Source organism: Prosopis cineraria, unplaced genomic scaffold, assembly GCF_029017545.1.
Source record: "Prosopis cineraria cultivar Desert tree isolate PC_DT_omini unplaced genomic scaffold, ASM2901754v1 PC157, whole genome shotgun sequence".
In the NCBI taxonomy this organism is placed as follows: domain Eukaryota; kingdom Viridiplantae; phylum Streptophyta; class Magnoliopsida; order Fabales; family Fabaceae; genus Prosopis; species Prosopis cineraria.
The window spans coordinates 7,702-33,942 of record NW_026555484.1 but is presented as its reverse complement, the minus strand read 5'-3'; the positions used below and the strand labels follow the sequence as shown (position 1 = coordinate 33,942).

Below are 26,241 nucleotides of genomic sequence, written 5' to 3'. Positions count from 1 at the left end.
CTCCTGAATTACCCGCTGATTACTTGACAAAGCCAAAAAAGAAAAAAACTTTTTTATAATGGGATTGATCGGCAAGATACCCTAATGTCGAAAGCGGCTGACAAATGTGAGTCACAATTTCAAACTCACATAAAAAGCAAAAATTAAGAACATGCTTGCACGGAATTCCGAAGGCCCTCTTTCTGCTTCTGGCTTGCAAGTCCTGCAACCAGAGACGTATGCTCTGGCTCGAAACCCAAATCTCTAATTATAGGTCGTTGAAGGATTTCTTATATATGAGAACAAAAATTCTTAAATGTTCAATCATATAACTTCCCTGACTTGAAAGTCAATAAAAAATACACACAAGGCTACTTGTATCAAATCCAAAGCAAAACAAGGCGGTCTCTTAATATAAAAGCTGAAGCCAATGAAGAGTCCATCACCATTCACCTGCTCATACCAACAGAACATCCAAAGAAAATGGAAGGAATTAAAAACAGTAAGAGGTTGGCTGTATTGGTTGGGTGCAACTACCCCGACACTCCAAATGAGCTTCATGGCTGCATAAACGATGTGTTGGCCATGCGAGACACTCTGATCAACAGGTTCGGATTCGAGCCCTCCAATATTGAGTTGCTTACTGATGTTGCTCCTGCAGGCTCAGGCTCAGGCTCAGGCTCAACCATGCCCACTGGAGCTAACATCAAGCTCGCTCTTGCTCGCATGGTTGATCAAGCTCGAGAAGGAGACGTCCTTTACTTTCACTATAGTGGACATGGAACCAGAATCTCCTCCATGAAACCAGGCTTCCCCTTTCGCCGCGAAGAAGAAGCCATTGTCCCTTGTGATTTCAATCTCATCACTGGTTCGTCTCTTTCACTATCTTGTCATTTCTAAACACTTGCTGTAATATAATATGACTCGAGATTCTTGATGCTCGTACATGTAGATTTGGACTTGAGGCAATTGGTGAACCGGGTTCCCAAGAGAGCGAGTCTGACGATTTTGTCGGACTCGTGCCACAGTGGTGGGCTCATTGACAAAGAGAAGGAACAGATTGGACCATCGTCGGTCGTCCACAAGGACGACACAGTGAACCTTACCTCCAAACCTAAGACCATCCCCTTCTCCGCCGTATTACAACACCTTTCATCGTTAACAAACATAAGCAGCTCCGACGTCGGAACCCACTTCTTGGAGTTCTTCGGATCCGAAGCAAGTTTGAGGTTCAGGCTGCCATTTGTGGAGCTAGACTTGTTCCAGACCCCGAAGCCCGACGATGGAATTCTACTCAGTGGATGCCGGGCTGACGAAACCTCCGCCGACATGGACCCCGCCGTGACCGGTGGAAAAGCCTACGGAGCTTTCAGCAACGCCGTTCAGATGGTGCTTGTGGAGGATCCTGCTCCGTTGAGTAACAGAGAGATTGTTGTGAGGGCCAGGAAGATCCTTCAGTCCAAAGGCTTTGAGCAACACCCTTGTCTCTATTGCAGCGACGAGAATGCTGATGCCACGTTCCTGTGGCAACAACCTCAGGCTTCTGCTTTGTGATCACTTTATGACGCATGATACATGACGACGTTCTTCATTTGCAAAATTTGGCGATGGCTGCGTCGTTGATATATCGTCTGTACAATTGGTTGAATATTATAAAATAAATCGAAAATGATACTGGTATTTAAATGATGGATTGACACTTTCACCCCTGCCTTTTGACTTTTTCATTCCATCTCCAAAACTTAGAACATTAAGGGTGTCTTTGTATTTCAATTAGGTATAAATGCTCATAAAAAATTGATTAACATAATAAATTTTAATTATAATTAATTATATTATAATTTGATGGTGCTTGAATGATATTTTTTAAAATTAATTTTCATAAAATTAAAAATGTTTGAATGATTTTAATTAAAATTAATTTTAAATGTATAAATAACAATAAAGAACGTGAGTTTTAGGTTAAATAAAATTGCATGTGATATTATTAAATTTATTTTATTTATTATTATAAAAATATAATAATGATACATTTCATATTTTAAAATTATTTAACACGTATAAATTGATAAACAATATAAATTTAAATTTAATTATTATAAATTTATAATATTAATATTTAATAATATTTTTTATCAATGATGCAGTTTTTTTATTTTTTTCACGTTTAATTTTTTTTTCTATTTAATAATATATAATAAATATTTTTATTTCATTTTTTTCAAACACTTTTCTTTTTGTCTCGAGCATTCACTTTTTTGATTTTTCATTGTTCACACTCTCTGTTGATACATTACACAAAGCCATCGGTATATTTGGTAGACTAAAAATTTTGACAAGTAATAAATGCTCAAACAAGTATAATTGAAATTGATAAGCTGGTGATAATAGCTTAGGCAAAAATTTGGTTTGGGGTCACATAATCAATTATTCAAAAATAAAGGTTTTTGGATTTTTTTTACCGAACCACGTTTCCGTACGAGTAACTGATTCTCATGGCTTATCCAAACAGGCAGTAGCCCTATCAATTTCAGACGAATTCAAATTCTTGCTATATAAGACTTTTATCATCAATGACAATCTCACTCATATATCAAGAATACCTTTAACATTTTTACCTAACACAGTTGCATATTTCAAGAATTAAATTTTAAGATAAACCAATTTAACTTTCTTAATTACCAATTATTAGTATATGAGCGTAATTATTTGTATGTGGAGGGTCTTCATGGAATGTGCTTTTGTATGTGGTTGGATGGCCTCCCATCTTATATATATGTGTATATGTTGCTCTCTCCCTCCCTCTTTCACATACGCATGTATATATAGTTTTTTATTTAAGTAAGAATAATTTATCTATTATATTGATTTATAAAAATATTTTTATTATGGATACATCATAAAATTAAATTTTTGTTAATAAAGATTCAATTCTAATATTTATATTATATATTTATTTATTTTACTAGATTGTTTGAAAAAGATATTTTTGTTGAATAAATTATTACTGTAAAAATTGATTAATTATTTAAATAAATTTATTTTTATTATTTAACTTGCATATAAAATTGGTTAATTTTAGTTTAAGTGCATCAAATATGTAGTTATTTAGAGGTTTTATTACATGTATAAAAAATATGGCCTAAATTTATTTTTTTATCTCTTGTAAAAAATTATAAACTTCTAAATCATTCTCATCACGCAATTTTTCATATTATAAAAGTATGTTTGACACAATTTTATTCTAAATATAAAAAACAAAAAAAATATATATATCAATATATTTAATAAATTTTATTAAAATTTTTCCCCCAACTTTCTTATCCTAGTTTCGTCTCTGGTGTCTATATGTTTTATTAGAAATTACATTTTTTATAACTTATGAATAATATTTTTCATTGTAGACTCTCTACAAAGTACAAATAAACAATTGAGTTATAATAGAAATCGTCCTTAAAATTAGACGAGAACAAAATTTAGCTTCAATTAATTAATAAATTGGCCCAAAAATCCCTTTACCTAAAAAAAATGATTTGAAAATTTACCTGAATATTAAAGCTTTGCCAACTATGATGAAGGAGCAAGGCACTTGGTTGAAAACTTGAGATATTATTTTAAAAAAAAATGAAATACAGTGATACTTCTTTTATTAAAAATTGTAAGGTATTTTTTTAGAGGTAAAATATTAAAAAAAGTAAAATATTTTTAGTATTTAAAGTATAATAATGTGTTTTTTTTAAAGTACTCATAATAAATAAGTCAGTTTATATTTATTTTAAAATAAAATATTTTATTAAATAAAAATAAATATAAAAAAATAATATTAATTTAAAAATAAATTATTTTATTAGAGTGTTCGGTGAAGAATGACTTGCTCTTTTTTAACAAAAGGGGGTATATTTGATAAAACTCGTGATGGGCTTTTCGGTTGACATGGGCTTAATTTTTTGAGCTAGGAAAATTAAATTTATTATGTCTCCCGCGCACACAAGCGCACAATTTGGATCAGTCGAACTTCTTTCATTTTTTGCTTGGAAAAATTGCTCAAAAAGACGTGACCAGAAATTAAATTGCTAATAAAGTCTCGAGAGCGTTTGGGAAATGGGATCCTTCATTGTCAATTATTGGTGAAGGTTAAATGACATGAATCCCTTGAATGATTAAAAAAAAAAAATTGAGTGAAGTTTTTTGTCGTCAATGTGTTGTCCAAGTTCATTCGTTATCAATAGTCACAAGTCCTTTTATATCAATATGTCAAATAAGGCTATTTAATGTTAATATATCATATAATGTTTCTTCCACAATATGCAAATTATCTTCAATAAAGCATATGCAATGTTTGTTCTATAATATGTGATTGATTTTCAATGAGATATAATTTTTTTATATATTCAAATATTACTTTTACATATTTGATTATCTCTTATTAATTTTCCTTATGAATATTTTTGAAAGCATATGCAATTTTTATTACACCATATGCGATTGATCTTTAATAAAATGCACTTTTCTTCCATACATTTGAATATATATCACTTATACATATTTTAATATCCTTTATTAATTTCTCTTATAGATGCATTTGGAAGCATGTGCAACCTTTCTTTCATGATATACAACTGATCTTTAATAAAATATAATATTTTTTATATATTTTAATATCACTTATGCATACTTTGAGGGGAAAAAAAAGTCCCAATGTCAAAATTTTATATGGAGTGCACCTTATATTTGAATATACTTTTTGCATATCATGAAAAAATAATCTTAGTATCAAAAATTTACATGAAATGTGTAATGTGCTTAACAATTATATCATTTTTCATGAAAACACTAATAGATATTCTAAAAATACAAATAAAAATTTTAAAAATTTTCCAAAGTTTTGAAATAAACCCCAATGGCTATTATAGTTACATGTAACGCTTAATCACATCAATTACAAGCATAAAAAAAATTATTTGAACATTCATAAATCTATTTATTATTAAATAATAACATGTGCTTATATATTCCTTGCAACTTAAAGCATAAAAAAATAATTGAATACTAACAAATTTATTTATCACTGAGCAATAATATGTTCTTGCATTACTTCCAACTTATATAGTGAATACCAGTGAAGACAATAGGGTATAACAATTGATCTCATATTTCTCATTTGAAATTTTCATGCACAATTAATCCCTACAAGCTATTACAATTGATCCCATGATATGATAAGCGTCTTTAGATGTTGCTCCTTGAAAATATCAAAAGCCTTTGGTTTTTCCAAAAATTTATCTCCAACATTAGGGTCAAAATACACAAGCCTTTTTCTAGATCACTGGCATTGACAGTGTAAGGTAACCAACCAATGGAAACAAGCTCAACCTGAATATAACAACAATATTAAACAAGCATCCAATCTGCAAGCATATTAAACAAATATTAGATAGACATGTAGGGCAAGTAACTTGAATATAATAACAATACCAAGTAGTATGGTGACCAACCACTAGAAACAAGCTCAGCCTAGCCTTATAATGTGTAACATTCTAAGGTTTTGTCATTAAGTGAGATTAATTATCGGCAATTTCGAGGCATATAAAGAAAATTTTCTGGGCATAAAAAATTATTTAGGATTCAAAAATAAATTTAGAAAATAAGTAAGATAATTTAAAAGAGGTTAATTTTTCTAATATAAAATAAATTATGAGAATTTAATTTCAATTATAATAAAAAATAATATAAATATATAGATAAGGGAGAGGATAAGTGGAGTGGATATAAATGTGCGTGTATATATATCGGTCTTATTTATAATATAAAATATATTACTCATACGGAAACAGAAGAAGAAGAAGAAGCCTACCTTGTAACGCACACAAATTCACATACTCCAAAATATCGGTCGGCGGCGCACAGAGAGCAAGCTATCCGGTGACAGTAAACGCTAAGTACTAGCAGTGTGAGATTTTTGAGTTTAGATTCGAGTTTAGATTTAACTCAGATATTTCAAAGGTTATTTAAAGCTTTCTATGATCACGTAAATGTTTCAAATTTTTCAATCTTTCTATCAGTTTAGTTTTTAGATTATTGAGAATGAAAAATGTAGTGAATGATCTGTTTAGAATTTTTTAGATTTTTTTTGTTGATAGAAAATTCTTCTAATAATATATTTACATTTATTTTGAGGTTTTAAAATGAGTCATCTCTTTCCAGGTCCCAAAAAAAAAAAAAAAAGCGTCATCTCTAAGTATGAACTCTATCAGATGTGGGGACGCTTAGAGTAAGATTTGAGACTTTAAAGTAAAGAATTGAGATAAGCATGTGATTAAAATTAATACTTTAAGAGTTATAAAACTTTATTAGATTTATAAATATTGAGAAAACTCTTTTATATAAATGATTGAGATAGTTGGGGAAAATCTTAGGTTAATATTTAGCTTAAATTTGCCCTTTGAAATATATGTATATGCGACTTATACTCTAATGAAATTTATAGATTAACTTTGTTGTATTACCGTGGTCGTGAGGAGACCACGTATTGTTTTTATTTAGCTCTTGAGGAAAAAAAAGGATAATCACTTCCTGACGTTGTATTGCGTGTTCTGTAATTAATTATGTGTATTTTAAATTATAAAATATATATGTTGAAAATCCACATTTATAAAAAGATATATTGTCAAGTGGATATTAATTATCATAAAGTGTTATATTAAAAAGTGTATTGAAAAATGTGATTTTTAATGTTATATATTTATATGTATTGAAAGTGTTTTTAATTGCATGACACGATGTATGATTGAAGGTCATGTGTTGAATAAATTTTATCATGTAGCATCCCCCCATAAGTGCAATTGGTGATACTTATGGCTTGGATTAGTCCATCTTTGATCGGATAAATCAAAATATCGAGTATGGTATGTGGAAGAGATAAAGAGTTGTCATGTTATGTTTACAACTTAAATGTGTAACCATTTTAAAAATGTGTTTTGTTCTCACTTAGTAATCTGCATATTTAATTGCTTTATGTACTTCATTTCTTCACAGAATTGGTTATTAGGATCATTGCATCTCATCCTTGTGGTTGTCATTTGTACAAGAAAGGGTCCAACTAAAGGAGCATTAGGATAGTAATTGAGTCTATGTTGATGCTCTTAGCCTATATGATCTCTCTTTTAATTGAAGTAATATATATAATGTCAACTTAGGACATTTTGATTATTACGAGCATTTATAATTTATAATTTTGTTTATCTTATTTTGCTTTTATTAGTCATGGGACTTTCATCTGCCACTTTATGGTCTTAAAGATTATTATTTGATTATCTAAAAGATTTCATATAATTTAAGTTTTTAGATTGTTTATTTTAAAGTATGTTAAGAACTATAACTTGCTAATCTAAATGTTTTCCTTTTTGAAAGACTTATCTAAGGAGGTTTCATTTTAACGCTCTCTATTTAGTTAAGTTATATTCTTAAATACAATGATAGAATTTTTTAGATTTGTAAAATTTTTTTATTATCATGGTAGATTTCTCCTAACATAGTAGTTAATATTTACGAACCATTTCAATTATAGAAAAATTTTTCTGCATGATATATTTTTTAAATAATTATTCAGTCTCTTAATTAATAAAGTAGATTTTTTCCTTTCATGTTAAGAGTTTTTTTTTAAAATTGTGGGTTTTATCCTTCCTATTAAGGTAAGTATTTTAATTATTATTATGATAATATTTGAGAAAATGTCTTTTATTTTTTATTAATATGTTAGACTCTTTTTTTAAATTAATACTATTTAAAGAAAATAAATTTAATATTTGAGTGAGGGATGTTTCAATAATGCATCAAAGTTTGACCAAAGATGAATGGAGACCAGCCAATGCACGCGCATTGCAACCATGTGTTTAGGTACGCGCCGGTTATCATTCCTATAAAAATAAGCTTAACTGGAAATCAATGACAAGTTGTCCCGCCATAGCAAAGCGAACTCCAATTTGGTCATCATAATGGAATCAATTAATTAGTGACAGATTTAGAAAAATTAATTAATGAGAGAAAAATTTACATTTAAAATAAATATTAATATTTTTAAAATATAATATCTTAATGTTTATTAAATTAAATTAAAGGAAAAAATTATAATAATAGAAAAATAATAATGTCTTTATAAAACTAAACTTTTCATAATATTAGAAAATAATAATGTTTTTATTTTATTATTTATTAAATAAAATTTCATCTACTTTTTTATAGCATATAAATTTTTTGAGATATTTTTTATACAATTAGAGAAAGTTATTTTTTAATTATTGTTTCCTCCATTCTAAAACTATTTTTATTTATGGAGAATGGTAATGAGAGTTTCAAAAGAGAAAAGAAAAAAAAAAAGCAATGAGGATCCTGAATAATTAAAGTTCATCTATGCACAAGTCAATTGATGAACTAGTATAAATAAAATTTTAGTTATTTAAAACCCTCACTTTTTTTTTTCCTTCTAAAGACTCTCTCCAGCATTCTCCCTTTTATTTAAGTTTATTATATATAAATAAGTTTATGAATTAAATAAATTTTAGGGAGAGGAGTGAAAAATTTTAAGGAGACGTGATTTTCTTAAGTGAGGACGATTGAAAATTTTAGGAGTTAGTTAACAACATTTTAGGTTATAATTTTTAATTTTTTCCTTAGCTAGTGGGGGTAAATTTGCCTTTCTATGATGCATATAGGTCTTTCCCTGCAACTAATTGATCAAAAAGCTGAGTTACAAACAGAAGCATCTAGCACAACATATATTAAACTGATGAAGACTTTCCCCTTTATAATAGAAACATTTAGTTCCATTTTTGTTATAACTTATAACCATATCAAGCCATTCACTAACTTGGGCTTAGCTGCTCATAATCTGAAAATATCAACAATTAATACTGAGAGGGACCAAATTATATGTGAAGTTTGACCACCCTACAATTTTCCATCTGGCTCCAAGTAAATAGTCATGATGTCTAGCCGATGTTACAGCCTTTACAGCAATAACTTATTTTATTTCCAATATACTACAATTTTTTCTCCACAAAAATAGGAAAGTGGGATTGAAACAAGAAACGAAACCACATATTGAAAACAGCTAGCTCACAACACTAGTATTAGAATTCTCCATCGCTAACAGATGATTTAAAGTTTGAACGTGCTTCAAGTGATGAACGATAAATCCTTTGTTCTGGCAATCTCATAGCCAGCGATGGAAAAAATTCAGATACTTGTGGTTTTTGAAATCAAATATACCTCAAAGAACTTTAGACTACTATCCTAGTTAAATTATCAGATTCCTTGCTACTAAAGGTTAAATGAAAGCACTAGGAGCAAAATGCGAAGATGATCAATTCCATAATCAGGTGCAAGCAGGTAAGCAAATTCTAACCAAACAATGACATTAGAAAAGCTTTGACCCACAATTTGTTGTCAAAGTTGGGTAGATAAGCATGTGTAACAATCGTTTGAACCAATATTTGTTAACAGACATATTAATTTCAACATGAGAAAGAGCTCATCATAGTGGCCAAGAAATAACCCAATAACAATAGGAAAGAGAAATCCACATTGACTCAAAAATCAAATAAGAACCATGAATTGGGAATTGGTGCACGAGATGATTCATAACTAAATCTATCTTGTTAAAGCTTGAAACTATGAATTCCTATTCTCAACCGTTATTAATGATGCTAAGAGGGTTTGTTCAAGAATCGGAGCATAGAAGCACAATGACGTGAACAAGGATTCTATTGTCGATCAAATAGAGTGAGATTAGGGAATGATGGAAAATGGATTTGGATTGAATCTTAAAAAAACTTTCTTTGACCAACTTTTACTTTCCTCCAATGAATACTTTTTTTTATTACTTTGAATTTGGATTTTTTTTTTAAGAGGCAGATGTTAGTAGTGGTCTATAAGTTCAAATTCAAAGAGAAGGAAGGAGATGAAGATAGAGAAGAACAAATAGGTAAGAAGGAGGTAAGGAAGGACAAATGAGTAAGAAGAGAAAGAAGTGTTATTGACATTGTAGAAGTCATTGTTAAATATCACGACAACAATTGGTGTCGGAGAAGAGAGGAGAGAGAATTTGGTAAGAACATTTCAATCAATTTAAAGCTTTGAATTTATGCCACTGAAGGATCTCATTTTAAAAAACTTCTCAAAACCTCATGAGTATTTAAATTTATGGTCAAGTCTTTTTTAATAATTTTAAAATAATGACTTGAATCAATTTAAAAAAGTAAAAAAAAAATATAGAGAAAGAATCCTCAGCGACAACTTTTCCTTTTTAGCCATGTACCTGTGGCCAGTGACTTGAAATGTAAGTTATGGTTCAATGGAAATCATGGAACATGGAATAACACACACTTACAATAGATTGATATTAATGGGTCTGTTATTTCCCCATGCATTGAAAGGGACAAGATCCTACTTTAATTTATTTGCCAATCTTAGGATCCAATTATCTATGCATAATCAATCACGCACGGATTAGCTCTTAATCACGCCCATGCCCTTAATTAAGCAAAACAGTGAATTAATCAAGAAATTACAATTCACTGTACGCAGTGAAATGAAAAAAGTTAGCAATGAAGAATGTATCATCATAATATATATATATATATATATATAAAGAATGTATCATCATGAGCATCATGCACAGTAGTTGGGCGCGTCGGACACCTTTTTTTTTTTTTTTGACGTGTCATGTGTTCCACTCTTTTCTCACTTTTTCTCACTCACATCTCGTGCCGTGTTGATCCCTAACTTGCCCCTTCCTCAATCGGCATGCACACTCAACAACTGCCCAATTAGTACTTGCCCTGGCTATTTCATTAAATCCAACTATTAATCACACATTCTTTAAATTAATGTCCTGTTTGGTACGCTAAAATTGAAAAGAGAAATGAAAGTAAAATTTTAAAAGAGATTGTTTGTTATGTTAAAATTCAGTTTGGCATGAAATACACTTTCATTAAATTTGATAAAATTGAGTTCTTTGAATATACTTATAAAACTGAGATGAGTTTTTTAAAACTGAAAATTTTTGGACAATACTATCTTAGGTTATGAATTTTTGACAATCATTTATCTTTTTTTTAAATGAAGGGCAAAAAAAGTCTTTTTATGCTCGTTTATATATTCATTCCATTTTTCACTTAAAAAAAAACTCACTTCATTTTCATCTCTTTTTTTAACACACCAAATACATTTTTAAATTCATTTATAGTATAATTTTATTTTCATTTCCACTTCCATCTCTAAAAATAAAAATAAAAAAAATTCTCCCCACTAAACCAGGCATAAATCCCAAATAAAAGGATTTGCATATCTCACATGATAGACCATAATAAAATTAAGAATAATAATATAATATAGTACACGGCATTCCACGTGCAATTTGCTTTCTCTAGTTAATTAACGTTCTTCTTCCTTTTGCTTTAATTTCTCACCTTTTTCACTCCTCATTGTCCCTCCTTGTCCTCCCGTTATCTCCACACTACTAATATTATGGTTATTTGCAAGTAGGATATGTTAAAATTACATAAACATGAACTTGTTCTCAATGTTTATTTAAATTTTAAATTTTCATTAAAAGGACAAAAACTTTTTATTTTTAAAATTGAACTTTTTATAGAACAAGATTTACATACTAAAAAAATTCAAATGCATGTGCTGCCTTTTTCATTAATATCCCTTTGACCTTACTTATATGTAAAATTTAAGTGATTTATTTTAAGAACGCAAGTTAATTTTTGTTATTTCCCTAATATTATTTTATTATAAAAGTAAAGATAAAATTTATATAAGCTCAACCAAAAAAATTAAAAATATGATTCTCTTATTGTTTAGAAGAACTCTATATATCAAAATTACTATCAACATCAAATATAGAATATTTAATTACTTACTCTATTTACAATACATAAATAATGCACTTTGTTATTAAACAACCAGATTCATGGGTAATTGATCCAAAATTTCGTAATAAATAATAAGTAAATTCTATAATTCTAAAATTTAAACAAAAGAAAAGCCAAGTAAGTGGAAATGGAAGGTGCATTTAACCTTTTTTTTTAAAAAAAATTGAAAATGAAAACATAACTAGGCGTTTTCCGCCTGCTTTTCTCGCTGCCTTTCGTCAGCGTACACAAACACACCAACGAGGAGAGAGCAATGAAGAGGCAAAATAGCACGGTGTCATCGTCGTCACGCCGAGAAAATGCGCCGGAGATGATTCAATCCAAAGCCATTGGCTGCATGTCCGGCATCATCCATCTCGTCTGCAAGCCTCACTCCTCTCGCAGATTCCTCACCTTCGGTAATTGATTGCCTCCGCTCATGTTGTTAAAATTCTGCTTGCTTACCGAGAAAGCATATACTAGAGCTTGGCCTTTGGACTTTGGATTTATCTACATTATAGCATTCATTTCTCTTTTTCCGTTCACAGGAAAGAAGCAGATTAAGAATGAGAGTTCATTTCCAGCAAAAGCAGAACTGCCAAAACAAGCTCTCGTGGAAGAAGGAGAAAACTTCAATGAGGTCAAACCCAATGCTTGTCTCAATCCCATGTTGTCACGCGAAGCACCAAGGAGCCCCACTCTTCCTGCTGATATTCGCCGATCAAATCCTGCGAAAACACCGGAGAATCTCAGAACTCCGCCGGCGCTTGTGGCGAGGCTGATGGGATTGGATGAGGGTCCGGCGGCGACGAAACCAGAATCTGTAGCGGATAAAAGAGAAAGGCTGTTGAATGCGCTTCAGAAATGCGACGAAGATCTAAAGGCACTAAAGAAGATCATCGAGGCCGTACGATCGGCAGATCAGCAACGAACACCCTCGCTGGAGGTGGTATCGAAAAACGGGAGTTGCTTTGAGGATAAAATCAGAACGGTAACGGAAGTTAATTGTTCGGAGTTTAAAGGCGAGCAGCAGCCAAGTCCAGTGTCCGTGCTCGATGAGGTGACTCGGTCCCCTGTGAGTTTCAGGAATTACTCGCAACAACATTCAAATCAAATTGGTACGTTCGCTTTTTGCCCCACTAAAAAACAATCTAATTTCACGAACTTTTTCCTTCTTCCATATCCTGATTCATTTGCATTCTTATTAGAAGATAAATTCTACAAATTACTAAACCAGGAGCCATTGGAGAAGCTCTGTTAACTAGAATTAATTTGGTTATTAGTGTGACGAATCGTATTTTTCATTAAACTAGCTAGATTTTGGTTCTGAGAATATATAAAATACTTAACCGATTCTCTCGCGTTACTCAGCAAATTAGCGTATGATCTTTGATCTAATCCAAACTCTTTGCGGAGTTATCGTTTTCAATTTAATTTGCTTGGACACACCCACATTCCTTTTGAATAAATTTTTAAATTTTTCTTTGGTAGTCAAAGATTCCATTATTTTTCCCAGCAAATTATCGATCATACAGCCTTTTTCCTCTTTTGTTAACCGATCCGTTGAAACTGAGTTATCAACTTTCTAATTGTCCTTTTTCCCCTTGGGTAGTTAGGATTTGACTAGGGAGAAGAAGGACATGGACTGAAAATTAAACCACTAAAAAGCTTGGAAATATAAATCGTCATTATTTTTTCCCACTTGAATTTGGATTGACAGGAACAGGTCAATGTTTTGATACTTCATTAAATTATTAATTCTTGTTCTTTATAAATCTTTTCATTTCAGCCGTATTCGATTCGAAGAACAAATATCCTTCTAAATTTTTACGTAGTTCCACATGTTCTACAGCAATTCCTGTTTATTTAAATCTATCTGGTTGTCATATACTGATGGAAAAGCTAGACATTTTTTAGTTTGTTGGTTCAAAGAATGTATTTGTCATCATTCAGAAAGAATATCTACTAATCTCCAAGCTAGAAAGGTACAAAGTTGCAATTTATGTTGACCCTCTGGAAGGGTTTATGTTGATAATAAACTTACTCATGGGGAGGGAACACGATGGTCATTCATGAAAAAGCATATGCTTCCTCATCCATGATGTTTAGGATTCCAAATTTTCAATCATAACTTCTTGTGTTCCACACCATCTTCACAATCATGGCGGGGGACCAACTAAGTCCTTTTTGCTGCTGCAATTATATTGCGGCCAATATAAGTGACTCCCAGCTAGCAAGCTTCTATAATGAAAACAGTGTCAAAATATCACTAGTAACGTTAGCAATTTCTTACTTTTTATTTAGTAATTCCATAGTTGGCTATCACTTTTCATGGAAATTTGATTCAATAGTGAACGCAAAAAATACTAGGAAGAAGACAAAGTATATATAGGATTAACCCCTTCTTTATATATTGCTTGCTAGAAACCAAAAGAGAAGCGCAAACGACCGTTTCGCATAGAAAAGAAAACTTGTCGACTTTAGTGGGTGGGATGATGGACCACTATCTGCAGGCAAGGGACTATATATATATATATATATATATTATTACGAGGAGACAGTCAAAAGATGATGTTCAAAAAGAAAAAGAAGAGAGTGCACACAATCTCTCTCTCTCTCTCTCTCTCTCTCTCACACACACACACACACCCATCCCTTTGGCCCCTTTTCCTGGCAACCTACTTCACTTTTTACAGGGCCTTGCTCATTTCGACCCCCCCACCACTAAGCTTTATACCTGCTTCTCTTGCCTTCCCTACAGATCCATTTATCCATCTGCTGGCTTCAACAAGATGTGTCTGTTCTTAGTCTTTTTGGCGAAATAGTTATCATTATGTCCAACTAATGTCCTCCAGCACACTGTACAATACCACAATCTGTCCACTTCAAGATGAATATCATTATTGTATAGGCATTGGGTGGTTTCTTTGAATTTTTGTCTCTAGGAAAGGAAAGGAAATTACTGTGCTCATTTTTTTTGCTGTTAATGCTAGGGACAGGGTATGAAATTACTAAACCTTTGATCCACCCCCACCTTATTGTATAAAGGTGGTGGAAAAGGAGGACATCATCTACTATTAATTAGTTTGTAATTGCTCTTGATTAATTGTTCAGTTTTTCATTTAAAAAAAATACGTATATCATAAACCATAAAAAAAAAAAAAGATTTTACGGATGCTTGTAACACTAATGGTGAAATGTCCATATTTCAAAGAAATAAAAAAGTATCATGTTAAAGGTTGAGTTTAACGGAAGGGATTAATTATTCAAAACATGGCGAATCAAAGTTTGAATACCTGCCAAAAGAATGCCCACATTTAATGCCTGGCTATACCTCATAGAAGATTACCTTCAATTGAGAAACACCATGATTCGTGAATCTACTATCAAGGGAAATTAAAGATGCTTGTGATTATTGTTTTGAGCAGTGAAGATATACATAGCATGCATTTTATTTAATTCTGGATGTTAATAATCAATAGGCCTTCATATGGGAATAGACATAGTCATTGGTATGGTGATCAATGAAATAATTATTGAAGGCTGATGTGCACACAGGGCGAGTGCAGCAGCAGAAGATACAGCTGCAGAAGAAGCCAGGAGAGGAAAACACATGTTTCTACGAGAAAATTATGACAAGCGAGTTGGTGCATAAGAAAGTGAAGGACGAAGAAGAGGAATCGGTGATGTGGAGCAAGAGGGCAATGATAGAGAGTGTGGAGGAAGTGTGTAGGGACATTGTATGGGGAGAGAAGCGAGAGATTGGAAGAATAGGTTTGGCTTTACATGATCATATTTGCAGGGACTTGATTGATGAAATTGTTCGAGATTTGGGTTGTTGTTGCTTTAATGACCTGCCCTTCGAGGCCTGTAAGAGAAGACTCTCTTTCTGATTTTTGTCAATAAGGTATTGTTTTCCTGTTGATTATTTCTCTTTTTGATCCCAATTAATTAGAACCATACTAGGTGTAGTTTTGCGTCTATATTTTCTTTCGTTTTTTTTTTTAAATGAAGAAAGGCACGTTTGATGAACACTTGAAATTTAATCCATATAATTTGTTCTTCTTTGGCTGCAAAACGTGGACCATATAAATTGTTATAAAAGACATATGATGAGAATGGACCGTTGTAATCGTTTTAAGTCACAATTTGGCTGTAAAACGTGGACCATATACATTTAACTAAAAGACATATGATGAGAATGGACCGTCGTAATCGTTTTAAGTCACAATCTTATCTCTTGGATATTGAAATCTTAGATTAGTTTAATTTTCAATCAAATAATTTGGAAAAACTCTCAACTTATGTGATTCAAAAGAAGTAAATTTGCTATAATTAGTTTTTATATGGGTTTGATTTGATGTGAGATATTTTTTTAAAACAAATTGTCATACACCCTTTATCTTTATATATAGAGTATTTTTAATCAAATCTCACATACCAATAAAAATTTATTACTTAGTTGAACTTGTATAAAAACATAATAATTTTTTAATTTTATCCCTAATAATATTATAATTAATATCATGATAATGATAAAAAAATATATAATTAATAATCTATTTTATTTTTTTAAAAAATAAAATTATTTAATTATTTAAAAATATCATTATCATATTTTATATTTAGAAATAAATTAAGCTTTTAAAAAATATTTTTTATACATTGGGGAGTAATTGTCATGAATTAAATTTAAATTTATGCTCAACTTTTTAAAGAGAGACTTGTTACGGAGTATGTTTATCAGGTCACCTCGCATGCGTCAAGCATTTGTCATAGCATGGGCGGCAAATTCTCGTCCTTCCTACAGAGAATGTGTGTATATATTCGTAAAATTAAAATTTATATTCAAAGATATTGAACATATTCGGTCATGTTAGTGGAAAAATATTTTGAATTAAATTTGTAAAAAATAGTGTTAAAATTTTTAATATTTAAATATTTTCTCAAAAGAAAAGGAATAGAGGGGGGCAGTTGGGTCATTTCGATAGGGAAGAAAAGGCGGGCTGAGAAAATAGACCGACAGATACGGACAGCGTGACGTGGCAAAGAAAGTGGCCCCCGCGGGGGAAGGCCTCCGCGTCCAAACCGCGTAACCGCGTTGCATGTCGCGTCGAAGAAGACACCTTGTTAAGTTAAACAAACAGAGTCTTTTTTAATTTTTATTTTTTTAAAAAAAGCCACCAATGAAAGGGATCATCCAAATCCAAGAATTACTCTCCACCGGCGACACCTTTAAATGGTATGGCATGTCCCCATCAACCGTAACTATTGCGAGTAAACCCAGATCGCCTCAATTTTCAATGCGTGCTTGTCCCAAGGGCCCTAATCCCCTGCGGCCACTTAACATTTGTCACCTCATGTTTGGGTGGCTATTACTATCCATCGGCCCTTCATATTCTCCAATTGCTTTGGGTCACTACGTGGCGATTGATCGGACGGCTCAGTGACACCATTAGGATAGGATCCTCATCCTCCCATCACTGCGTGTGCCTATTCCATACCGCCTTGCACAAAGGCACAGATTACCTAAATACCCCTCTCCCTCCATCCCCACTTAAAAATCCCAACTTATCGAAATGCAAAACGCGTATGTATATTAAATTTAGTTTATATGTACGGACTTATTTAGTCTTCGTTTTTGGCCCTTAATTAAATGTTATTTTTTCAATCATAAGAGGCACTTATGGGGAAATACTTCAATCCTCGCAGAACACTTTAATGGGTTTTAAAATAATTGGGAAGATAATATTGACTAAGATGTACATATACTTGCATCCATAATTGGGGAGTAAACTCAAAATACAAGTGCAGGACTGAATACCCCATAAATTGGGTATTTCACTATGTCGTAAATGGGTTGTTTTACCACGTTTATTAACTTATTCATTCGTTGTAAATTTTTAAATTGAGTGACTCGCAGACTACAAATATTGCCAAACTTCTCTTGTCAATGTCAACGGATAATTTATACATCGTGTAATTATAATTTAGCAGTAATTTATAAAAAAAATGTTACATGACTCAATCAACAAATTAGCTACGTAAGAATTACAATGAACTACAAGAATAACATTAATACAAAATCCTTATTTGTTTATGCTAGGACTCTTACTCGTGTAAAAGGAAAAAAAAAAAAAAACAAAAGACTCAGATGAATTACCAAACAATTAGGAGATATTTTGGTGCATCTCGTGATTGACTAGATACGAACTGGATGAATGACGCCTGAGGGACCCATGGTCATTTAGGCGCTTAAATTAATTAATTGAGCATCGATTAAAAAAATATAAGTCGAAAAATAAGGAAAATAGAGTTGGCAAAAGAAAGAAAGAAAGAAAGGGTTGGGGGAATAGCACACAAACGAGGCCAAAAAAAAAAAAAAAACAAACGAGTAAAGGGCGTGTCGGTAAAAACAGGATGCCATGAGTGTAAATCGATAATGCTCGTCCGATTCAATATATAAATCACTTTTTAAATATATAATTTAATTTATTTTATAAATCGAGATTGTTTTGTTTTAAATTAAAATTTTTAAATTATTTTTAAAAAATAATAAAAAAATAAAAAATAATATTATATAATTGATTTATTTTTTATTTTTATGTGAGAATTATGTTTAAAATTTTATTTATTTTTATTCTATATATCTGTATTATTTTTATTTTTATTGTATTGATATTAATAAAATTAATAAAAATAATTTATAAATAAAATTTGAGGGGGTAACTTATTTTTCGATTTAAATAAAAAAAAATTTAGTGGGGTAATCGTCCCAGGAGTTATTAGATGGCATACCATTTGACTTTCCTATAAAAATGGCAGCGTTTTTCTGAAGATTCATAAAACCCTCTCTTGTTTACTGCCAATTTTTGATCTGTTTCTCCGAATCAGGATAATCGTTCGGAGAGGAAGAGGAATTATAAGAAGCAAGGGAAGAAAAAGGAACAACGATGGCGGATCAGCTCACCGATGAACAGATCTCTGAGTTCAAGGAGGCCTTCAGCTTGTTCGACAAGGATGGAGACGGTTCGTCTTTTTTCTTGCTCGTTCTTTATCGCTCTTTCGTTGTTTCAATTGGCATATGAATGATTTTATGTTTGAGGTATTTCTAGATTTAGCTGTCTTCTGAAGGTGTTTGGGAAGCGGATGCTTGTTTGTGGTTTGGAAAATTAAATGGATTTATGATTTTGGAGAAGTTTCACCGTGTTTCAGGGAAATTGCTTGTTGTTGACGTCGAGATTTAGATCTTACGTCGTTTCGATTGTTGTTTTAAATTTCACACATTATTTAGCTGATCATTCTGCGTGTGTTACCGTTTTCTTGTCGATACCTGGTTGATGAGAAGATAAAATAGTTGGAAAAAAATAGGGAAATATTTTTTTTTAATGCGCAGTGTTGCCGTAGATGATCTTCGATTGTACATACTTGGTTTTAAATATGTTAGTTAAGCCTTTGGAAATGAATGAAACTCTGCGTGGAAAGTTTTCGCATCGGTATGCTGGCTTCTGTTCTGATTCTAATCGGTAGGCAAAAAAGAGTGGGGAAAGAATGATGGTCAATAAGAAAAAAAGTTGGGTTGCACTTTTTCCCCCTTGTTCCTTTCTCAAATTCAGATTCAGAAGCCTGAAGGCAATGGTGACCGAGAGAACAAATGATTTGCTTTTGAATATACCTTAAACCTTACTGTTGACTTTTCTTTTTCATCGTTAAAAAAGATGAGTAGCCATGTGATGCGATGATGGAATATAATGATAGCTTTCTTGTGGTTTGTGTTCTTTTCATGACACTAGCTTCATATAACTGCAGACTGCAATGCGACAAGAGATTTAGGGACCTACATACGGATTTTATAAAATGCGAAGCTATTTGACTAATTGACGTCTAGCTTAATCCCGAAGCCTCGAATTCAGGAAGGCCTTCCCTTGCCAAAATGGGAATGTTGCATTTACATATATTCCAAGCTTTTGCACTGTACTGAGAACCCAATCCTTCTCTTAACTTTTTTAACTATTATTACAGTTATGTTTGTATACGTGTGTGTGTGTGTGTCTGTATGATACTGAAGCTGGTTCCGTATGATTTACTCAGAGACGTCTGAACCTTTTGTAAATTGTAATGTGTTATTTGAAAACATGACACCATCGTAGACTTGATTAAAAGCTCTCGTATGGTTGTGAGCATGCCTCTGTGTCTGATCCTCATTGAATTTAGAAGAGGATTTTGATAGTGTGTGATCTTACATTTCAGGTTGTATCACAACCAAGGAGCTTGGAACTGTTATGAGATCACTGGGGCAGAACCCAACCGAAGCAGAGCTCCAAGACATGATTAATGAAGTAGATGCTGATGGGAATGGTACTATTGACTTTCCTGAGTTTCTAAACCTTATGGCTAGGAAGATGAAGGATACCGACTCTGAGGAGGAGCTAAAAGAGGCATTTCGGGTTTTTGACAAAGATCAGAATGGATTCATTTCCGCTGCTGAGCTTCGCCACGTGATGACCAATCTCGGGGAGAAGCTTACTGATGAAGAAGTTGATGAGATGATTCGAGAGGCTGATGTTGATGGTGATGGCCAAATAAATTACGAGGAATTTGTTAAGGTGATGATGGCGAAGTGACCCCTCACCAAGCCCTCGATGAAAAACTATTGACATTCAAAGAAAAGACAGAAGAAGGGCTCAGGGTTGACTGCCATAATGATACTCCTAGACCCACTACTTCCTTGTTAAAATCTTTGTTTGATGGTTCTGAATCAAACCTTTGTGACATGTAGTGCTAAGCTAATTGTTTTGGTGGAATGGTGTCTGCAGTTTGTCTTGTAACTGTCTCGTAAGTTAGTTAATGGTTATTTCACTTTCATTTCCGGTCTCTGGCGGAATCTTTGCTGTGCGGGGTAATTTTTACAGCTCAGATTGTTTTCGTTGCAATGAAAGGAAGTCAATGAATGCGCTGTGTATTAATATTAATAATGACGCCGCAGGAGCCCGCTAGGTGCCTAGTTCTTAATTTCCTGCTTCTTTTCAATAAAAATATGGCGGGACATATTAGAGTCTTCCAGTGTTGTCTCGTTTTCTCTCATCCACCATGGTGGAAATCCAACTGCTAGTAGTCCAGCAGATTTGGCTTTAAGGGAGTTGAGACCAGGCTATTTGGTTGGGTACAATCATCTGAAGCTGAAGGAGAGGGCATTGGCTGAGATCTAGTGCTGCTTCTTTCTTGGTTTCTTTGATGTTTAGTTTAGTTTTTGCTTTGCTCTTTTTCAAGCAAAATGGAATGCGCGCTCTTATTCTTTGAGAAGGAGGAATAATCACCACCACATCTTGACAATAACCGCACCACCAAAGAAGTCAAACTCAGGCCGCACAATAGAGAAGACGATAACGTGGGCATGGCTGGTAACGACCAAGCTGCCATGATTGAAGGGGATATAGTCATGGAGGAAGAGCCATACCAGGTCATCACTACTAATAGTGATGCGGTGGCCATACAGGCCATTAATGTGACTACAAACACTCCGACCAAGCCCAAGGCGATCTCTTTCCATGACAAACTCTTGAACGGAGATAACCCTGCTGACAACCAAGACGATGACAATGACATTACTCTGGAAAAAGATGTCAAGATCTCTAAGGGAGGATTTTTTTCCTATCTATCACTTCCTCTCTGTGGGTTCACAAAATCCTATGAGACAACACGCACCATGCTGTTGTCTTGAAGATGCTTGGCATGCCCATTAGCTATAAAAGGCCAAGGGATAACCTTGAGAGAATTTGGAAGTTTATGTGTCCTTCAAACTCTTTGACCTCAAAGGAGGATGTTTCATTGCTCAATTCTCTACTGAGGAAGATTATCAAAAGATATTGACTGAGTGCTCTTGGGTGATCTCAAGTCACTATCTCACAGTGCATCTCTAGACCCCTAAGTTCTTACTAATCAACCTCTCTATATCCCATGTTGTTGCATGGATTCACATCCCTACCTACTTACAAAGTACTACAAGAAAAGCCTCGTCAGAGCCATTGGCAATGTCCTTGGAAAAGTCATTCAAATAGATTACAACATTGCATCAAGGGAGCGAGATAAGTTTACTAGAATGGTGACCATTCTTGACCTCTCCAGTCCCCTCACGTAGAAGACTACAATAAATGGGAAATTGCTCTTCATTGAATACGAAGGGCTACCTACAATTTGTTTCCATTGTGGCAAATATGGACACCTTGCTAACACCTATCTATTGAAGATGGCAGAGGAAGGGGCAGAAACCTCACCAGAGCCTAACAAGAATGTTGACTCTACAGCGCGTGTTACTAACATGGAATAGGTTAATGCCATAGACCGGTATAGCCCTTGGATGCTTGCAACCGAAAGAGGAAAGAGGTCATATAGGGATTTCAAAAGGGTGCCTGACCAAGGTTTCCTTAATAGTAGCTTGAGGTTTGACCTCCTTATGAACTCAAAAACCATACCTTCTAAAAGATCTATATCAAATACGTCCAACAAAAGGGATGTCAACGCAATACCAATAATGAAATACCCTGCACCTTAAAAAGACCAGTTGTTGCCTACCAAATGTTCAAATACATCCAAAAAGTCTTCTCCCCCACTGAAGAACCACAAAGAGCATACCACTGATGTGCTAACTAATTCCCTCTTTGCTAGCAAAGCAGACAAAGCCTCAACCTTAAACACCTCACTAGATCAATCCAAGCACTCTATTGTGACCATATCACACCTTAAATCACCCCTGAAGCCTGCCAAAAGCCCAAAAATAAACTCAACCAAAAAGCCCTCCATAAAGATAGGCCAACAAAAAAAAATAAAAGAGAATGCCCAACCAAAAACTCTTAACCGAGCTTCTCTTTAGCCAGGATTCAAAATTAGGTTTGGGCATCTAGCAAGCCCAAAAACAAAGATAACCCACTCAACCTTGCAGAACATGTCATCCAGTCTATAATAAAAGCCCTCGATTATGAGTTTTATGATGAAGAGATTATCCTTAATAAAGATTTGATGGAAAATGATGAGGATCCTAAGCACTCCAACATGGAGTGACAACTCCCTTAATATCCTCTAATAGTTGCTCTGATTTGCAATTGCTAAGGTGTAGCATAAAATAAATTTCATTCTATGCTTAAATCCTTTATTAAAGAACACAAGATTAATTTAGTCTTCCTTGTCAAACCACGAATCTCTAAAGCTATTATTGATAAGATTATTACATCAAATTGAGGCTAGTGGCTTCTCCAATGGCATTTGGTTGCTTTAGACTAACCATGTTGAGGTGAAGATTCTCCAAAACCACTAGCAATTTATCCACACTAATATAAAGCTCTTAAGTGAAGATTGTTCATTCCTCTTTATTGTCGTCTATGCAAGTCTAGACCCTTCAATTCAAAGAGATCTATGGGGCATTCCCGAGGTCGTTGCCTCTTCAATTAATGAACCTTAGGTACTAGCTGGCGATTTTAATGCCACCCTCTTTACTAATGAACGACATATGATCTTGAATAATCGACGATTTGGCTGCCCTCTTTTCAGACAGTTTATTGTTGCAACTGAACGCATTGATGCAAAATACTCAAGCCCATGATTCACCTGGAGTTGTGGCCTTTCTTTTACCAAATTAGATAAACTGCTTGTCAACAATTATTGGGCCACTACTTATCCATTTACCTAAGTCCAACACTTGACCAAACTACAATTTGATCATAAGCCCCTCAAAGTTTCTCTTGGGCTCAATCACAATGAGTTAAGTCAACAAAAACCATTATAGTTCTTAACTGCAGGGCTTACTCACTTGGACTTTGCTTAGCTAGTCAAGGACAACCGAAACCCTACACTTTCATTCACAAGGAATATCCAAACATTTTATAGGGTAGCCAAAACTAGAATCAAGACATTTTTAGTAATATTTTCTAGAAACAACATCGACTAAAGGCACACATACTAGGAGTTAGAAAGCCCTAGAGGAATGGCTACACTCATCCTCACTCCATGACCTCAAGCATGTTTTAAGGAAGAATAATAAAGAAGCTTGCTTTATAGAGGAGCTACTCTGGCTGTAAAAATCTCAATTCAATTGGATCAACCTTAGTCATAAGAGCACCTCCTATTATCATACTAAAGCTAAAATTTGACTTTTGAGAAATAAAATTTCCTTCCTTAAAGATGAGGCCGGTGATTGGATCTTAGACAAGCAATCCCTTCAAAATATGGCATATGAGTTCTTTATCAATCTATACATGAATGATCAGCCTGTTTGAGCAATCTATGCCATTAGAGGTATGCTTTCATCCCTACTCGAAAGGTTCTTCAATATTTTGTATGTTGATGTTACTCTTGATGAGATAAAAGTAGCCCTTTTTAACATGAAGCCCTTAAAAGCCCTTGGCTCTAATGGCTTACACGCCTTATTCTAGCAAAGCCAATGGGATATTATTAGAATCTCTATTTTCAATATGGTTAATACAATTTTTAATGGAAAGCCTCTTGAAACTAGGCTAAACAATACTCTCATATTGCTTATTCCTAAGATCGCTAACCCTACCACATTAAAGGAATTTAGGTCTATCAGCCTTTGCTCGGTTGCTTACAAAGTCATAATTAAAGTCCTTACAAACAAGCTCAAACATTTGATGGCTAATCTTATTCTCCCTTATTAATCAAAGCTTCGTCAAGGGAAGGAACATCACTGATAACATTATAATAGCTCAAGAGGTCATACACGCCATGAGGAGGAAACAGGGGAATAAAGATTGGTTTTCAGTTAAAGTAGATTAAGAGAAAGCTTTCGATAAACTCAATTGGAGATTTATTAAGGACACTCTTAGGGATGTAGGCTTCCCAGATAGATTTATGAAAGTCACTATGCATTGAATCACTATACCTACAATGCAGATCTTATAGAATGACAAACCTACTCATTGCTTTTATCCATTGCGGAGAATACAATAAGGGGATCTATTATCCCCTTATATTTTTGTCTTATGCATGGAGAGCTCTCATAAGTGATACATAAAGAAGTGAACAAGGCAATTGGGACACCATTAAACTAGGAAGAAGGGCGCACTATTATCACACCTCTTCTTTGTTAATGACCTCATGCCTTTTAGGGGTATCTCCAAGTATAAGATTCATCTAATATAGAAGATCCAAGAAGAATTTTGTAATGCCTAAGGGTAACATGTTAGCCAAAGCATTGCACACATCTATTTCCCCAAGAATGTACCCCCATATTAGCAAAGCCATATATGCCAACTTTGAAGTCACTAATTTGCTTGGCAAGTACCTCAGTATACCCCTACTTCACTTTAGAATAATTAAGGACACGTATCAATACCTTATTAAGAAGATCCAAAAGAAACTCACTAGTTAGAAAGCATATCCTTATCTCTAGCATGTCGAATAACCCTTGCTAAATCCACCCTTAGTGCCATCCTATATTATGCAATGTAAACCACCCTCCTGTTGGTGTCATGTTATAAAACAATTGAAAAACTTATCTAAGGCTTTATCTAGGGTGCAGATAGCCAGAGTCAGAAAACTAATCTAATCTGTTAGAGTGAGGTTTACCAAGTGCCAACATATTGCCAATAGGGGCTGTGGAGTTAAAAATATAAAGAGCCAAAACCATGCTTTTTTTTAAAAGGCTTCCTTTTATATGATCAACAAACCAGATGAATTTTGTGTTCGGATTCTCCATGCCAAATATAACTAGCCAAAAACATAAGGTATGATTTCAATGTAAAAAACACTTCTCACTTTTGAAGTAGTATGGCAAAAATATAGCCTAATGTGGAGCTTCATACAACTTGACTCATGGGAGATGGTAGATGCATTTACTTTTAGCAAGATAACCAAGTGGGAGAAATAGGGTCACTCAAATTCCTTACATATGCAGATGTATCTAATGTTGATCTCTATTGCCCAATATGTGACTATGTAATAGACATTGGTCAATGGCATTGGAGCCTACTTCAAGGGCTTCTTCCACCTAATGTTTGTACCCATATTGCTACCACCATACCCTTCCTCAGCTAACAATCAAGTATCATGCTATTAGAATCTCGGGTCCCATAGGGAGTTCATAGTAGCTTCAGCATATGTGGCCTTATTGGAAAATGATTAGGATGAGCTAGATTACTATTGGAAGTAAATTTGGAAATGGCTTAGGCTTCATCAAATAAGAACATTCCTTTGGCTGATGATAAAATGTCATTCACTCACCAATGTTGAGAGATTTTGAAGAAGTTCGACGACAGATGCTGCTTGCCCCAGCTGTCATGCTAGGATTGAGGACATAGATCATATCCTTCGCCATTGGCCCCATGGCAAATGC

At 33.4% G+C, this 26,241-nt stretch overlaps 3 protein-coding genes across 3 annotated transcripts; all 3 read left to right on the top strand.

The window, feature by feature from the left end:
• Positions 1–440: 440 nt before the first annotated feature.
• LOC129295645 (metacaspase-9-like) lies at positions 441–1,668 on the top strand. Its single transcript, XM_054934188.1, has 2 exons — positions 441–847; positions 932–1,668. Exons 1-2 carry the CDS (start codon positions 463–465, stop codon positions 1,531–1,533), a joined length of 987 nt encoding a protein of 328 aa, XP_054790163.1. The 5' UTR covers positions 441–462; the 3' UTR covers positions 1,534–1,668.
• A 10,433-nt stretch (positions 1,669–12,101) lies between these two features.
• Positions 12,102–15,825, top strand: LOC129295643 (uncharacterized). Its single transcript, XM_054934181.1, has 3 exons — positions 12,102–12,316; positions 12,446–13,015; positions 15,456–15,825. Exons 1-3 carry the CDS (start codon positions 12,172–12,174, stop codon positions 15,788–15,790), a joined length of 1,050 nt encoding a protein of 349 aa, XP_054790156.1. The 5' UTR covers positions 12,102–12,171; the 3' UTR covers positions 15,791–15,825.
• A 2,880-nt stretch (positions 15,826–18,705) lies between these two features.
• Positions 18,706–20,771, top strand: LOC129295638 (calmodulin). Its single transcript, XM_054934173.1, has 2 exons — positions 18,706–18,926; positions 20,148–20,771. The coding sequence occupies exons 1-2, from the start codon at positions 18,851–18,853 to the stop codon at positions 20,519–20,521; spliced, it is 450 nt and encodes a 149-aa protein (XP_054790148.1). The 5' UTR covers positions 18,706–18,850; the 3' UTR covers positions 20,522–20,771.
• The last annotated feature ends 5,470 nt before the right edge of the window (positions 20,772–26,241 follow it).

Coding starts and splice junctions, on each gene's coding strand:
- LOC129295638 (XM_054934173.1), top strand. CDS start 18,851: ATGGCGGATCAGCTCACCGATGAACAGATCTCTGAGTTCAAGGAGGCC. Junction 18,927..20,147: donor GTTCGACAAGGATGGAGACG/GTTCGTCTTTTT, acceptor CTTACATTTCAG/GTTGTATCACAACCAAGGAG.
- LOC129295643 (XM_054934181.1), top strand. CDS start 12,172: ATGAAGAGGCAAAATAGCACGGTGTCATCGTCGTCACGCCGAGAAAAT. Junction 12,317..12,445: donor TCGCAGATTCCTCACCTTCG/GTAATTGATTGC, acceptor TTCCGTTCACAG/GAAAGAAGCAGATTAAGAAT. Junction 13,016..15,455: donor ACAACATTCAAATCAAATTG/GTACGTTCGCTT, acceptor ATGTGCACACAG/GGCGAGTGCAGCAGCAGAAG.
- LOC129295645 (XM_054934188.1), top strand. CDS start 463: ATGGAAGGAATTAAAAACAGTAAGAGGTTGGCTGTATTGGTTGGGTGC. Junction 848..931: donor TGATTTCAATCTCATCACTG/GTTCGTCTCTTT, acceptor TCGTACATGTAG/ATTTGGACTTGAGGCAATTG.